This window comes from Physcomitrium patens, chromosome 7 (assembly GCF_059467195.1).
Source record: "Physcomitrium patens ecotype Gransden chromosome 7, ASM5946719v1, whole genome shotgun sequence".
Taxonomy (NCBI): Eukaryota; Viridiplantae; Streptophyta; class Bryopsida; order Funariales; family Funariaceae; genus Physcomitrium; species Physcomitrium patens.
Window position 1 is genome coordinate 18,026,272 of NC_143416.1, and position 16,095 is coordinate 18,042,366.

At 35.1% G+C, this 16,095-nt stretch overlaps 1 protein-coding gene across 1 annotated transcript; it reads left to right on the top strand.

Moving 5' to 3' along the window:
• The first annotated feature begins 12,998 nt into the window (after positions 1 to 12,998).
• On the top strand, positions 12,999 to 15,994 carry LOC112284872 (RGG repeats nuclear RNA binding protein A). Its single transcript, XM_024525203.3, has 7 exons — positions 12,999 to 13,379; positions 13,612 to 13,966; positions 14,199 to 14,270; positions 14,377 to 14,512; positions 14,604 to 14,762; positions 14,871 to 14,930; positions 15,103 to 15,994. The coding sequence occupies exons 1-7, from the start codon at positions 13,205 to 13,207 to the stop codon at positions 15,349 to 15,351; spliced, it is 1,206 nt and encodes a 401-aa protein (XP_024380971.1). The 5' UTR covers positions 12,999 to 13,204; the 3' UTR covers positions 15,352 to 15,994.
• The last annotated feature ends 101 nt before the right edge of the window (positions 15,995 to 16,095 follow it).

Here is a 16,095-nt window from a genome sequence, read left to right on the forward strand (position 1 = left end):
ACCCAACTATCCAAACAATACCAAATTTTGACCCATAAATGCTACATGATTTGCACAAACCAATTGAGAATGCAAACCATCAATGTTTTATATAAAATCCGAAACACCAAAATAAACACTGACTTTGAGCAGCGATTGCTCTCTCCTCCCGAACCCTAATGAAACCAAACTAGTGACCTTAAAAAGAGCCTGAAGCTAGCTATTCGATCCAAAAACCCGATCTGAAAAAACCCCCGTATTTTGCCCTAGGCGGCCGTTTTAGTGGCTGGAGGTCGGATTTCGACCCTGTCTCATATCCGGCCGACCCCCGGATATCAATCTAATCTATCCTAGTGGTTTTATAGCCCGATCCTACCCTCAACTTAATCCTAGTATCAACCATGCTAATAAATTATCCTTTTTGTCCTTTTTTTACCATTTTATGGCCTTTCTAAGGCAATAAAAAAGTTACTACAACCTAGAAGGTAAAATTACTAACTAGTTTTTATCTACTAGCTATTAAGTGAAGAAAATAGGATTAGAGGCTTTTATAAAAGCCTTGTAAAATATATTGAATGCTTGTTGAACCATGATAATAGAATATTAATTAAAATATCATTTTTTTGTCATATTTTTACCATATAGTCGTGTCACAACACGACAATGTTCTTATCTTACACCAAAAGAAGGAGATGCAGCTTTTGAGCAACAAAAAACGATACTCTTGAAGCCGGAGCAACTTCATCTTTGAGCAATAGAATCAACATTGACTATTGATTTAACTTTCCTTAAGCAAGTCTAGTTAAGTATGTCTTCAGACCCTCTTGTTCATGATATCAAGAATAATTCTTCTAAATTTCATGATCCCTCTAAATTTGAATTCAAGAACAACCTACTTTATTTCGAAGAACGCTTATATGTTCCAGAAGGAGAAGTATGTTTACGTATTCTTCAAGTTCGTCATGACTTCCCAAGAGTAGGACGTTTTGGATACAACAAGACTTTAGAGCTGATACCTAGGGATTTTTGGTGGCCTCAAATGTGGAAGGCAGTCAAAGATTTTGTACAATCATGTGATGTTTACTCAAGATCAAAAACTCCTCGTCATCGACCTTTTGGACTTCTTCAGCCATTATCCATTCCAGAACAACCATCGTCTTCTGTTTCTATGGACTTCATCACGGATCTTCCAATCTCAGGTTCTTATGATTCTATATTCGTGATAGTAGATCGTTTTACCAAGATGGCACATTTTGTACCATGTACAAAATCTATCACAGGTGAAGAAATAGCTAAGCTCTTTTTTGACAATATCTATCACTATCATGGATTATCCGAGGTTATTATATCAGATAGGAGAACTCAATTTGTATCAAGATTTTGGCGGACTCTTTTCAAGATTCTAAAAGTGGATATAAAACTATCTTCGACATTCCATCCTCAAACTGATGGACAAAAGGAGCGTATTAATCAAGTTTTGGAGTAATATTTAAGATGTACCATTAACTACCAACAAGATGATTGGACAACTCTTTTGCCATTGGCAGAGTTTGCTTACAATAACACGGTACATTTTTCTACAAAACAAACACCTTTCTTTGTTAATTATGGTTATTATCCACAACTTGATACTTTTGACTTTTCAAAAGTTGATAATCCTGCTGCGAAAGATTTGGCGATTCATTTATCAGAGCTACATGCAACAATGAAGGCACAGTTAAAAGAAACTCAAGAACAACAAAAGGTCAATGCAGATGTCTATCGAAATGAACAACCACCATTCTATATGGGTGATAAGGTATGGTTACTTCATCACAATATCAAGACCACTCGTCCTTGTGACAAGTTGGACTATCAAAGACTGGGACCATTTTCTATTTCTACACAATTCAATCCAGTTGCATATCGTTTACATCTACCGGAGTCAATAAAAATCCATCTAGTATTCCACGTGTCTCTTTTTAAATCATACAAGACAGTGGACATACCAAGAAGATGACAAGCTCCACCTCCTCCTATAGAAGTGGACAATAATGAAGAGTTTGAAGTAGAAGAAGTCTTAGATTCAAGGCGGCGTCGAAATAAATTAGAATATCTTGTCTATTGGCGTGGATATGGTATTAGTGAACACACATGGGAGCCAATAAAGAATCTTGCAAATGCAGCAAAGGCGGTGGAGGCTTTTCATCGATGACATCCATCAAAATCAAGATGAAAACCTTCTTTATAAAAGAAACAACATCTAAGCAAGATAACATTTTATTTTCAATCCTTGTTCGTAGCTTCTTTGTAGTTGTGACGTTCACGAGATGGAGAACCAACAACCAGTGGATTTGACTCAAGAACCTTCATTTGCTGATATACCAAATGAGATATTACGATTGTCACAACCTTCAAGACGACGCAATCGAGATGAAGTTCTTCAAGAATGACATGTTCTTCTTCGAATAGATGGTGAGATACAACGCGTTTGGTATCACGATTTGGGAAGGGACTCCCAATGTTCGGTGATTTTACTAGAGGTAGAAACAACTCCTAATGGTATTTCAAATGTTCTATTCGAAGGAAGTTATGAAGGCCTCAACAATGATCAAATAACTGGGTGGTCTTCTCCCCATGGTATGGGACACTACCAATGGTTGAGAGGCCCTATCAATCATCTTCGAAGAGAACAAAGATCAGAGTATGTGGCGAATATAATTCGTCGCATCATAGATTTCCTCAATATATGATGACCGCTCCTCGTGGAACTTGTCCCTAAAAAGGGGGGTAATGTCACGGACATATTCATGTAAGCTAGTAATTACATATACAAATAGGTAGAAGTAAGTAAAAGTACATAAAAGTAAGTTAATTCTATAGTATTTAATATGGAAGCTTCTTAGAAGCTTCATAGATACTGCTTTGACTTCATAGGTGTCTTTAATTGACTTTTTGGATTAAAAATATGGTCAACAAGTTGGCCATGTGCCACATATGTTGTTAGCTTGAAGATCAAGCTAACTATGTGGCCCACATATAGAAAAACTTGCCTTATAAGTCAAAGCATGTGTCTTACAAAGTCAACACATATTGGAGGTCCTATAGAACGTTGCCACGTAGCCCCTAGTTAGATAGTATATATAGAGACAAGAGTGAAGCCTTCTTCACTCTTGTCAACTCCTTTCTTGTTTCTAGTCTAGTTTCAAGGATCTCTAGTTTTCTTGTCTTTTGGCAATAGCCATTCTAGTTTCTCTTTCAGTATATATACTTATTTATTTATATTTTATTACCTTTCTTTGAGTGAAGGCTCACTTGTCTAGATTGTTTTTTCATTGAGTTCTTATCCTTGACAAGAAGTTGTCAAATTTCACCTAATTGCATTCCATTTTAGAAAACTCTCAACAATAGCAATCAACTACAAAATCTATAATAAAGAACTCCTTGCTATTATAGATTCTTTCTAAGAATGGCACCACTTTTTTGAAGGCACCTTTCATTAGGTGACTATATATACAGATCACAAGAATCTTGAATACTTCATATCAATTCGAGTTTTGAATTATTGCCAAGCACATTGAAGTATATCTTTAGTATAATTTGTCTTTTGTATTGTGTATCAATCTAAGAACCAACAATAGTTATAAGATGTATTATCAAAACATTCCTACGTTGAACAAAAAGAAGGTAAGGCAATATATGATCAACAATAGATAACCTTGTTAAAGCCTAAGAAATTTTATCTTTGAGCAATTAATATATGAATGCATATGGATTTATCATTTCTTGATCATGTTTGTAAAGCCTCAACCACGGATCCTCTTATTCTTAATATCAAGCGTCTTATCAATAACCTTCTTGAAGAGTCTTCAAAATTAAAGATTGAAGATAACTTCTTATTGTTTGAAGAATATTTGTTCATTCCTGAAGGGCCAAGTCGCCTTCACATTCTTCAAATATGCCAAGACTTTTCTATATCCAAACATTTCAAATTCAATAAGACCTTCAAACTTCTAACTAGAGGCTTTTGATGGCCTAAAATATTGAAGGACATTAAGGAATTCGTATTATCATATGATACTTGTTTAAGATCAAAGAACCCTCGACATTGGTCATATGGACTTCTTCAATTCCTTCCTATTCTAAGACAACTATGGTCATTTATGTCTATGGATTTTATTACAGATCTTCTACCATGAAGCTCATTTGATGCTATCCACATAATTGTAATTAATTGACCAAGATGATACATTTTATACCTTGCAAGGAATGAATTATTGGTGAAGAGGTAGCAAGAGTCTTTATTGATAATATCTATCATTAGCATGGATTACTAAACGATATTATGTCAGATTGTGGGCCATAATTTATATCAAGGTTTTGGAAGGCATTCTTCAAAATTCTTAAAGTTGATATCAATCTTTCTTCTATCTTCCATTGTCAAATTGATAGCCAAACAAAGCACGTCAATTAAATTCTTGAGCAATGTTTTAAGTACACCATCAACTATCAACAAGATGATTAGACTTCTTACTTGTCGTTGATGGAATTTGCATACAATAATACAATCGATGCATCTATACAATAAATACCATTCTACTCAAACTACAATGTCGTATTACATGGCATTTGGCTTGAGAATGCATCAAGCACTTGGCTATGGAAGATAAAAAGAAAATTGAACAAGTCTTAACAATTCCAATAGATTCTTAAATAAATTATAATTAAAGATTAGTAAATATAATCAAACATTGATCAAATTCAATCAAAATTTCAAATGAATTATGTAAGAAACTTAAAGTATTCCTAGAGACCCTTTAAAGAATCATAAAGAAATAACATATAAATTCAAAAAATATACTAAAATAAAAACCTTAATTAAACCCTAATCAAAATTTAATCAAATTCTAGTCAAATATTAGTCAAACTCTAATCAAACCTTAAATAAATCTTAGTCAAATCCTAAAAAATCCTAATCAAACCCTAATCAAATTCTAAACAAATCTTAAATAAATTCTAACCAAATCCTAAACAAATCCTAACAAAATCCTAACAAAATCCTAAAAAAATTCTAAATAAATTATAAATTAATCCTAAACAAACCTTAAATAAATCCTAATCAAATCTTAATAAATCCTAACCAAATCCTAATAAAATTCTAAATAAATCTTAAATAAATTCTAACCAAATCCTAAATAAACCCTAACAAAACTCTAATCGATTCTTAAACATATCCTAATCAAATCCTAGATAATTCCAAGTAATTTCTATGGTAGATTTAAACGTCAATAACTAATGAATGAATCAATGATTTTAACTCAAAATTTTCACACCTCTTAATAATTAAGTTGAAAACAAGTACAAAAACTTTGAAGAATATCAAACTTACCAAAAAGAAGATCGATCCTAATATTTGCTTAGATGTTGGCTGGCCTTCTTTTCCAATCTAAATGTTGAATTTCTAGTGCCAATATCTCCTTCTCAAACTATTTAATTTATTTTAAATTTATCATGTATATATATAGGAAAATAGATATATTATCCACATACTCAATTTTCACTCCAATCTAACTAATAGATTGCAAGAAATCTTAGAAACCCTCACTCGATCTAAAACTCTATTTTTTGAGATCTCGACCCACTTAAACCTCGATAATCCTCGATTCAGCCCTTTGATCAAGCTCAAACTCACAAAATATATTGAACACATATAAATCTACAAACCTTCAAAATTTCACCTATGGATCTATTGCCAAACTTACAAAATTCTCCAAAACATATTTCTCTTTTTATTTCACAAATCTTAAGTCATCCAAAACAAACCTTGACTTTGCAAATCATTTTCAAAGTTAATTCAAATTTTAATCTCTTAAAAATAATGATCAAAAAAATTTCATCAAGTTAGATCTCAAATCCTAATCTTCGATCTCCAAAAAAATCCCGAAATCGTCATCAGAGCTTGGTTTTGTGTCTCAGGGTCTGATTTCGACCCTAATTCATAATTGGCCCTCTCTAAGTATCAATATTTAGTTTTTTTAGATAATTTTTACTAGAAACTATTCTTAACTTCTTTTTAAAGGTACCTATATTATTTATTTTTCTAATCTAACTTATTTTACTCTATTTGCGGTCCTACAAAGTGAGTAGAAGCCTATTTTGTAAAAAGGGAGTATTAGCACATTTAATTTTTTTATATTTTGATTATTATCTATTTTTCTAAGATAATTTGTTACAATATATTTGAAATAATATCTTCAAAAATATGATATTTTCTTCATCATTTCACCTATTAGCCATTTTACATCATTAGAATGATCATCATCCAAAGTTGGATATGATAGAGCCTTCTAATTAAAAAATCTAGCAATAGATGAGTTTTCTACAAAGATGGCCAAACTTCAAGCAACCATGAAGACTCACCTAGAAAGGACTCAACAACATTATAAGCTAGTAGTGAATGATTTGAAGAAAGAACATCCTCCATTCCAAGTTGGTGTCAAAGTGTGGCTTCTTCGGCACAATATTAAAACCAACATACCACGTGATAAGTTGGACTACCAAAGTTTGGGACTATTTGTGATTCAGAAACAAATCAATAATGTAACTTATTATTTGGAGTTACCTTCATCCATGAAGATTCATTCAATCTTTCATGTTTCATTTTTGAAAAGGTATAAAGAATCGAATATACAAGATCAAAGACAACCACCACCTGTTATGGTTGAAATCAATGATCATATTGAATTTGAGGTAGAAGAGATATTAGATTCAAAGATAAGACATAGAAGGCTTGAATATGATATTAATGATTATATGTTGAAACTAGTTGGTAACCTTATAAATACTTAAACAAAGATTCAAAAGTTCCATCAACGACATCTATGTAGACTAAAAGCGATAAAATGAAAAATAGTAGCTTGGTAAGATGCCTTCACCATGAAGATTCTTGGTTCTTAACTTCATAGAGAAGAAGACGAGGTAGTCTCTAAAGAGGTAATTTTTTCGAATATTTAAAATAGTATAAGTCAATAGTTCAAGTTTACGACCATAGTTTGTTTATATGCTTTGATTTTGTGTACTTTAAGTGATATAGATAGTCAAAAAATAGACACCTTGTTAATCATACCATCTCAACCAAGTAGCTTGCAATAACGACTCCAACATGAAGAGCCACATGAACCACAAAGACATCAAAAGATACCCAATAATAGGTCACTAGTAATTATATTTAAGGTAGAACCTGCATATGAAGGTCATCCCAAAAGAATGTTTGTATGATAATTCAATAATGAAGATATCGAAGTTTACGCTTGCTCAAAAGTAGAAGGCTTGAGACACTATTGATGGCTATAAGGGCCTATAAATCATTTGCCTCATAAAAACCAACTAGAATATATAGTGGACACCATAAGAACTAACATACTAACTTGCAACAACATTGTTTCTCCGAGACCTTGAAGCTAGAGGAGGAGGTGATGTCATGGACATACAATTGAAGAAGGTTTGAATAGATTCTAGAAGGTTCTAGAAGGTTTTAAGAAGGTCCTTGTAGATCTTAGAAGATTCTAAAAGATTTCAGTAGGTTCTAAGAAGGTTTGAGAAGGTTCCAGTAGATTCTAAGAAAGTTTTAGAAAATCATAGGAGATCTTGGAAGGTTCAACGAGGCTTTAGATGCTTTAGAAAGTTTCTAAAGAAGGATCTTAGGCTTGCTTTGTATCCAAGCTTCATGAAAACTTCTAAAGAAGCTTCCTAAGACCTAGTATATATGAGAGTCAAGGTTGATGGAATCTTTAGTCTCAACAACTCACTTCTTGTGGTCTAACTAAAATCTTCTTGCCTTGTATCCAATCATTGTTCTAATGTCAAGCTAATTCCAATTCTCGGTCTTAAATCTTTGTCTTATATACAGTTCCTAACACATAGTTACTTCAATAAATACCTATATGATTAGATAGAAGTAGGTAAAAATAGGTAAAAGTGGATTAATTTCATAAGACTTTCTAAAGAAGCTTCTTAAATATTACTTTGATTTTACATGTGTTTATAGTTTATTGATAGATTAAAAATTTGGTCAACAAGTTAACCACATATTGGTAGCTTGTGGAACAAGCTAATTATGTGGTGCACATATAGAAAAATTGTCTTGCAAGTCAAGATACATGTCATATAAAGTCAACACGTTTTGGAGGTCTTATAGGACATGGCTACGTAGCTCCTTATTAAGAGCATATATGGGGTCAAGAATTAAAGCCTTCTTCATTCTTTTCAATGCCTTTTTAGTCCTTAGGCTTGTTTCTAGACTTTCTAATCTTCTTGTTTATGGCAATAGCCATTCTAATTCAATATTATATCACCTTTGAGTGACTTTTTAGTTCTTTCAAGTGACATAAGTGTGTATTGAAGATTTCTTTATTTGAGATTTATGTCTTTGACGTAATTTTAGCATTAATTATTTCTATTAAGTAAGTATTGATCAAACTACAACTAAAAAATTATTAATAATTAGTATTTCAAGTAAACCATCTTAGATTGAATTTTAGGTTTTTTAAATTTATTTTTGATTGAAATATATTATATGATTTCTTTTATTTTATTTTAAAAGTATTATTTTAGAATTAAAATATAAAAATTATTTTTTAAAATAATTTAATCTCTAATAACTGGAGGTTTAATATAATATATTAATTAAACATCTAAAAGCGCATGATTTTATATAACTCTAAAATCACTAAATTTATTAGCCAAAATAAAATAAAAAATTATATTTATTTTAGAAAATATTTTAAGGTTCTATTAATATATATTTTTCATATCATTAGTTCATTACATCTTAATTTTCTGTGCCATGATTTATTTGTAAGATTGAATAAAATGATTTATTATAAAAAAATCAAAATTTATTTTAACAATTTTTTTTAATCATAAAAAGAATTGATTGTCTTAAAATATAGGTGAGAGACTATTTTATTCATAAACATCCTAAAAAAGACTAGTATTAAAACTTAAGATTGCATTTGTAGTTTGAAACAAGAGCTAAAGTAAAGCCAAGTTCACACTTGCTAATTGCTTTAGATTTAGTAGCCATAAACCTATATGAAATTATAGATGTTAAACTCACTTTATTGTGATACTTCAATCATCTAAATCATTAATTGAGTTATTATTCTTTCTTCAAAATTAACTATTCTTAAATTTATTATTATTATTATTATTACTTTTCACAAATAATTTATATTTTTTAATATAATTTAAGATTTTTGTGTTATATTATGTAAATTTTTTCACTATGATTCCAAGCTTCCAAATAGGTTTAAAAGATCCTATCAAAGTAGATTTATAGCTTTACAACAAAGACAATAAGACATTATTTTTAATAATGATTTCTTTTATAACATTCTAATTCTAAAAATATAATTTATATTTTATTAAATCAATTATAAAATCATTGCAATAATAATAATAAAAAATAGTATCAAGAATCTTTTTTTAATTTTAATTTTATTTGCTTATGTCCAACCATATATATTTGGTTGATATAGTCTTTGGAAAGATTTATGTTGTTAATGTGCTAGTGGCTTTTCTAAATTAATTTCTAGTCTTAATGTGTGACTAAACATATATATACAATTTTATATGTATTGCTTACAAATTATTTTTCTCTTCTAATAGTTATTATAAAAACTATCAATTAACTTAATATTTATTGTTTATTATTTTTAAGTAGGATTTTACCACTTATTATATTATAATCTTGGTTCAAGACTTTCTATTTTCTTTGTATTTGATGATAGTCATTCTAATTTAATTTTAACAAATAATTGTAATTATTTATTAATTTCTTTCTTCTTCTTTAAAGATACAACAATATGGTATTTTATTTTATTTAATTCTTTTAAATTTTATATAAATATATGTTCTTAAATTTTAAACTTTATTATTTTTGTAGGAAAATATAAGAATTTTATTGTTTTTTTAAATCAATGAGTGGCTTTATCTATCATGAGATATTTTCTTTATTTAAATACACATTCTTGTAATGTCTCTTTATGTATTAATAAAGTAATTGTGGTGGGTAAAATAACAAAAAATATTTTGCTAAAAGTAAATCTATTCATCAACTTGCAAATCCTTTAAATTTTGTTTTACTTTTATAGACACTTTTCTTTTTAAAAATTATCATCTATAATCCAAATACATGTAACTCTTATTCCAATTGTATCAAAGCTAAATTTCTAAGTAAGTTTTACACTTATATAATTGAATGTATGAACAACAAAAACTTGAATAATAAGCTAATTTCATAAGCTCATGATTTAAAATAAAAAAATGCATTTAATAAATTTTGTAATTATCTAACTTATAAACCATTTTTTAATAACTATTATCTTGAACAAATTTATGAAATATTTTTTTACAACTCTATATTAACTATTCTTTTTTGTATAAATTCTTAATTTAGTCAATTTAAATATAAAATATAAAATATAGAATAAGCTTTGTATGTGAATCAAAATAAATAAAAAATCAACTAATACATTAAGTAAATTTTCTATTCTTCTTAGACATCTCAGTATCTTCAAAATATTCTAATCCAATTTTTTTCTGAATTTCGTATTTAAAATTTTAAACCAACTCAAAAACCTATTTTTTTTAATATTAGAACTCAAGATTATTTGCCATGCCTTAATTGATTTGATTTGAAGAATGTTATTAGAAAACAATCCAATCAACACACCAAAACAACTATGCTAACTTACTAAAGCGACCATCAGCTCATTAATGCCAATGTAGAAATACAACAGACAGGGATAAAGGAAGTAAACCCAAATCAACAAAAATAAATAAATAAATAAATAAATAGTGAACAAGTTTTAGAAAATATCCACTTTCCAATGAACTAGAATGACAGGCGGAGTTGCCAGTGCATTGACACATTTGAATGGGAAGAAAACGGTAAATCAGTCACATTGATCGCCTGTGCGAGGTTTGAAGTGATGCTCACATGCAATTTCAACAAGATTCGAACTGAACTCCTTAAAAGGATGAGACTGGAAATGTGGAGCGAGGACAGCAAAATAGGAACGCAATGAATCCACTTGGCTACGGTTGCGCACTTTCTAGACAAGGGCTGATTCGCTCTGAGAGGTTTGTCGGTGATCGCCCATGCGGTTCAGGATTTTGAGCTGGAGAATGGATCAACTGCTGTTGTTGTGAACATTTGGTAGCTATTGTGATATGCTACTGCAGGCGCTTTCCGTGCTGCAGTCGATCATTCCTTGTTGCAGCTGCCAAACGAGCTGGTGCTGAAGGTCACGGATTATTAGGGCACCAGTCTTCTAAATGGCCATGTCGCCCGATCATCACCCAAGAATTTTCCCTCATGAAAAGCAGCATTCGCTTTGGTGCTGTGTTTGCAAACGAAGCTTGGTATTCATACTATGGATTGAATCCCTGTTGAACAAGGTTGCTCATCACCTTGGTAGCGTTCGACATCTGTGTCTGCACGAGAGTTTGACAAGGCTGGTAAGTGAAAAATGGATACAAGCTGTGGTAGCTACCAAGGCCTGCTTCGTCATCTGGATCTGCAACTTGGGCATCAACTCACTGGGAAGGAAAACAATGAACCGTTCTGGTGTCTTGTGATCACGAGTTCTGAATCAAGTGTGCATGTAGTGAATCGTGCCATGTTAGTGAGCATTCATGACTTGATTTTTTTTATTTTTTTATTTTTTTATCACATTTCGCAGTTTCGGATGTCGTTCCGACGGCGTGGGAAGTTCAAACGATCGTTTCTGCCTCCTTTTATTTCTTTGTTTTTGTTTTATCTTTGTGGATAGCAAGCCCCGAGAGAAGAAACTGAAATGCAGATCCCCTCGGAAGAAGCGAGTTTCAGGGTGCTGCAACAGCCATCGCTAATTACACGTACTACTTTAGAGATGTTGGGAGCACAATGCGTCAGAGAAGGTTGAGTGCAAAAATGATTTGCAATCGCAACCAGCTTTGGGGTACTCTGTGCATGGGAGCTGTGTCGCAGAGGTTAGAGTACAGACCCACGAGGGCTAAAGAACGAATATGCTCGGACCGGAAAATGTTCTCTCAAGTCGCCAAATGTAATAAATGTGCGGCTGATGTGTGTGGAGTGAATTTAATCGTTCTCTACGGGATTTAATCGTTCTCTACGGGATTTAATCGTTCTCTAGTGAATTTTACCAAATGTGGACGTTATTGTCGGCATTTCGTTGAGGTGTGATCGTGTGTAGTGAGCTCAAATCTGAAACGCCTGCTTCTTCTTTTGTTAATCGTATGTTCGCCCAGCTTTTGTGGTTAACGTTGTAAAGTTACCGTCTCCAGCACGAAACGATATTCGAGTTTGATCAAGGTTTGGAGGAGTCCGTGACAAGACACGCAGATTGCAGTGTGTTGGTAACACGCTGCTCAACCCCAAACCGTCCATTGAAAAAAAAAGAAGAAAATTCCTCAATCAACACATCGACTGGAGCAATTTATGCCATGCCGTTGACTCTTCGTAATCATGTGCAGAATTAAGTTTCTCTGGTGTTCTCTCCACGCCGTCTTCTGGAGCTGAAGGGAAGAGGGAGCGAACACTCTCACTGCTCTGCACATCGAATTCCAGGTGCAATGAATCAAGGAGATTCACAAGCAGGGAATATTCCAAAGGACGCCGGGATACCATATGCATCAGATATCGACCCGTCGTAAAGCAAACAAATATACATTCGTCGAGGCCCAGAGTAAAATATCGGCACGGATTCGGATGCATTTTCAGACGATACGAATGAGTTCACGTTTTGGATGGGATGGGAGAGGTATGGTACCTACCGCCGACGAGTCCTCCGCAGCTGCCACCTCCGCCCATCTACCTTTCACGCCAGCAAGCACTGTGCCTGCCAATTTCTAGGTCACCCCGGCTCGGATAAGAAAACCCTAATTTCATGATCATTCCAGTCAGCCTTGGGCGCAACCCTAGACTTTTTGGTGCCTTCAATCGTAAACCCTTACTCAGAGTGTGTGGCGGCCATATTGGTCTTCTCCATAGAGAACTGTGTTTAGGCGTCGAGTATTGAGCTTGTGGTTCATGGGAGAGAGTTTACTTTGCACTACTCAGCTTGGAGTTGTACCAATGTTGTATCAATGTTGATGTGAGTTGAACGGAAGCCGACTCCTGAGGGAACAAACCGTGCTGGTCAGCAGTGAGGGCAGGTGAGGAATCCGAGGCTGAGTAGCCATGGCCACGAAAAATTTCTTTGACTTGCTCGGCGATGACGAGAATGAGGACCCATCTGAGGTGGTGGTGCGGGTGAATTCTATCCCCGCGGAGGCCAAGCCTAGCGCTGTTGACAAGAAAAAACCTGCCGCTCCTGCTAAGCTCCCAACCAAGCCCGCTCCTCCCTCTGAAGCTGGTATGTGCTCGTGAGTTGGACCATTGTACATGCTTGTGTTTCTTTTCGTAGTCACTGTGCCGTTTTCCATTGTGCGTGTTCGAAAAGGAGAAACTTACTTTGGGGATCACTACCTCCGCATGTGCTTTGCTGCCCGTGACTGTCTACATACTCGTCATGAAAGTTGTCTTCCGTTTGCATATCTGATTGTAGTGTATTGCATTATTCGTTCTTCTTTTCTTTTCTTTTCCAGCTAGAGGCGTCCAAAGAAATCAGCATGAAGGAGGTAGAGGTGGCCGGGGATCAGGGCGCGGCGGTCGTGGTAACTTCAGTGATCGTGAGGGTGGTGCTCCTCGTGAAGGAGGATACAGAGAACGCAATTACAACTCCGATCGCAGCCTTGGTCAAACCCGTGATGCTGATGGTTTCGTAGGAGCTCGAGGCTCATATGGAGATAGGTCTGTGCGCACTGATAATGGCGAAGGGCGCTCATACGAGGGGGGCCGTGGTGGAGGGCGGGGCCCTCGCCGCGGTGGTCGTGGATACGGTGAAGGAGATGAACGTCCGCGCAGACGCGAGTTTGATCGTCACAGTGGAACAGGCAGAGGGTGAGTACCAGGGTTCTCCCGAATCAGAATGCCTCTTGCGTAGAATGTTTGGGAACCATATCCCAACTTTTTATAACTCAAGTTCTGTGTCGCTTTCAGGTGTCAGAACTTGTTATGATGTACTGTCCGACTACATGCAGTGGCCGATTTATCTCAATTTTTTTTGAACGAAGAAAGTGTAGTCGGTTGCGTTGCGATTATTCCGCTGATGCAATGATTGTGTCTACTACAGAAACGAGTTCGAGAAGAGATCAGGTGCTGGCCGCGGCAACTGGGGAACTGAAGTAGACCCTGCTCTTATCCAGTAAGTAGTATGGGATGACAAATAAAGATGTATTCAACTGCCTGGTGACGTTACCTTAACAAATCTTTCTGCATGTGCAGTTCATTAAATTTCCTTCTCTGTGCAGGGAAACTGTAGAGCCCGCCAAAGAAGATGACAAGCCAGTTGTGGAAGCAGAGGCAGAGAAGAAGCCTGAAGTGGCTGGTGACGCCACAACTGGAGAAGGCGCCGTTGAACCTGTGAAGGAGGAAGAGGAGGACAACGTGAGTTTTCTTTCAGTTTATCGAGTAAATTTGTAGTTGAAGTGATGTGAAAATGTTAATTGCTCATTGCCTGTATTTTGATGTGGTGCAGGAAATGACCTTGGAGGAGTATGAAAAGGTTTTGGCGGATAAGCGTAAAGCTTTGGAAGAGGCCAAAGCTTCCGAGAGAACGGTCGAAGCAGACAAGGAGTTTGAGAAGATGCAGCTCGTTTCTAGCAAGAAGCTCGAGGAGGACATCTTTATCAAGCTAGTGAGTTGGCTGCTATCTAAATTTACGTAGAGTGAATCTGTATTCTGTCCGAGCGTTGATTTTTCTTCTGTAATTTATGTCCCACTTACGCGTGAGTTGAACATGTAGGGTCAGGAAAAGGAAAAGGTGAAACGGGAAAATGCTGAGAAGGAGGAGAAACTTCGTAAGGTATTATTTTGTGCAGATTTTTCCTCCTTACACGTTGTGTTTCTCTCTGGCATGTGTCAGTTGAATGAAAGTCTTCGCTTGGTTGTCTCAAGAATATCTTCAGTTGTCTTTAATTAGTCTCCATTATCCAGCAGCAAGTGCTAACTTATTATGTTCCATTGCGAATGTGTAGCCTGTGAGCATCAACGAATTTCTAAAGCCTGCTGAAGGCGAGAAGTCCTACTTTCCTTCAAACCGCGGTCGTGGCGGTCGTGGCGGTCGTGGAGACCGTCGTGAGGGTAGCGGACGCGGTGATCGCGAATCTACTCGTGGAAGCTTTGGCGGTGGAAGGTTCGGTGGCAGTCGTGGTCCAGCCGGTGGAAGCGCATCTGCTCCCAAGATTGAAGATCAGTCACAGTTTCCTACTTTAGGGGGCAAGTGAGGGATACACATGCTTGGAGGTAGGGAGAAGTAGCATGGGGTTTATGTGCAGGATCGCCACAGAGGTTTGCCGTAATGACATGCTGCTTAGGTTTGTTTGGGGAGTCTCGTGTCTGTAACAAAATGTAGTTTTGCAGTGTCGGGGAAGCTGCTGTTAGATTCTAATCCTCTGTCTCTTTTTCTTTCACTTCTGCCTATCTTCCAATAGATCTTGGTTTGTAGAGTTCCGATTGTGGCCGTATGCTGTTCCTACATTGCTATTCGTTGATTTCTGGGTTCCAGCCGGTCAAGGATTGGTATGATGTCCCATGGGGGCTTTCATCAGATTTTGGGTACTCACATATCTTGTAGTGAGATTACACAGTTTTAGCGTAGTGAGAGGAACGTCTTTGTCCACGGTGTTCCTGTGCGATTATCTGTCGGAAGTTCCAAATTCTGGTAGTTTAAGGTAGAATATCTTTGAAGAGGCACGAGTTGCCATCAGTTCGTCAGGCAGGTTATGATTACAAGGATGGAGCGAAGTGGTCTTAAGTTTCTCCATAATTTCGACAGTGTGACTACCTTAGTAACCTGGAGGTGGACTACAATATGTGCTCCTTTTACTTGGAATTTACTTCAATGAATTGTAAACGTGTTCAGTTCAATCTGAGGCACCAAATATCGGCAGTCTCCAATTTTCAGAACATGCGTTGAAGTGCTATCTTTTCAATGTTGAAGTAGTCACAACTTACAAATCGAGGTGTTC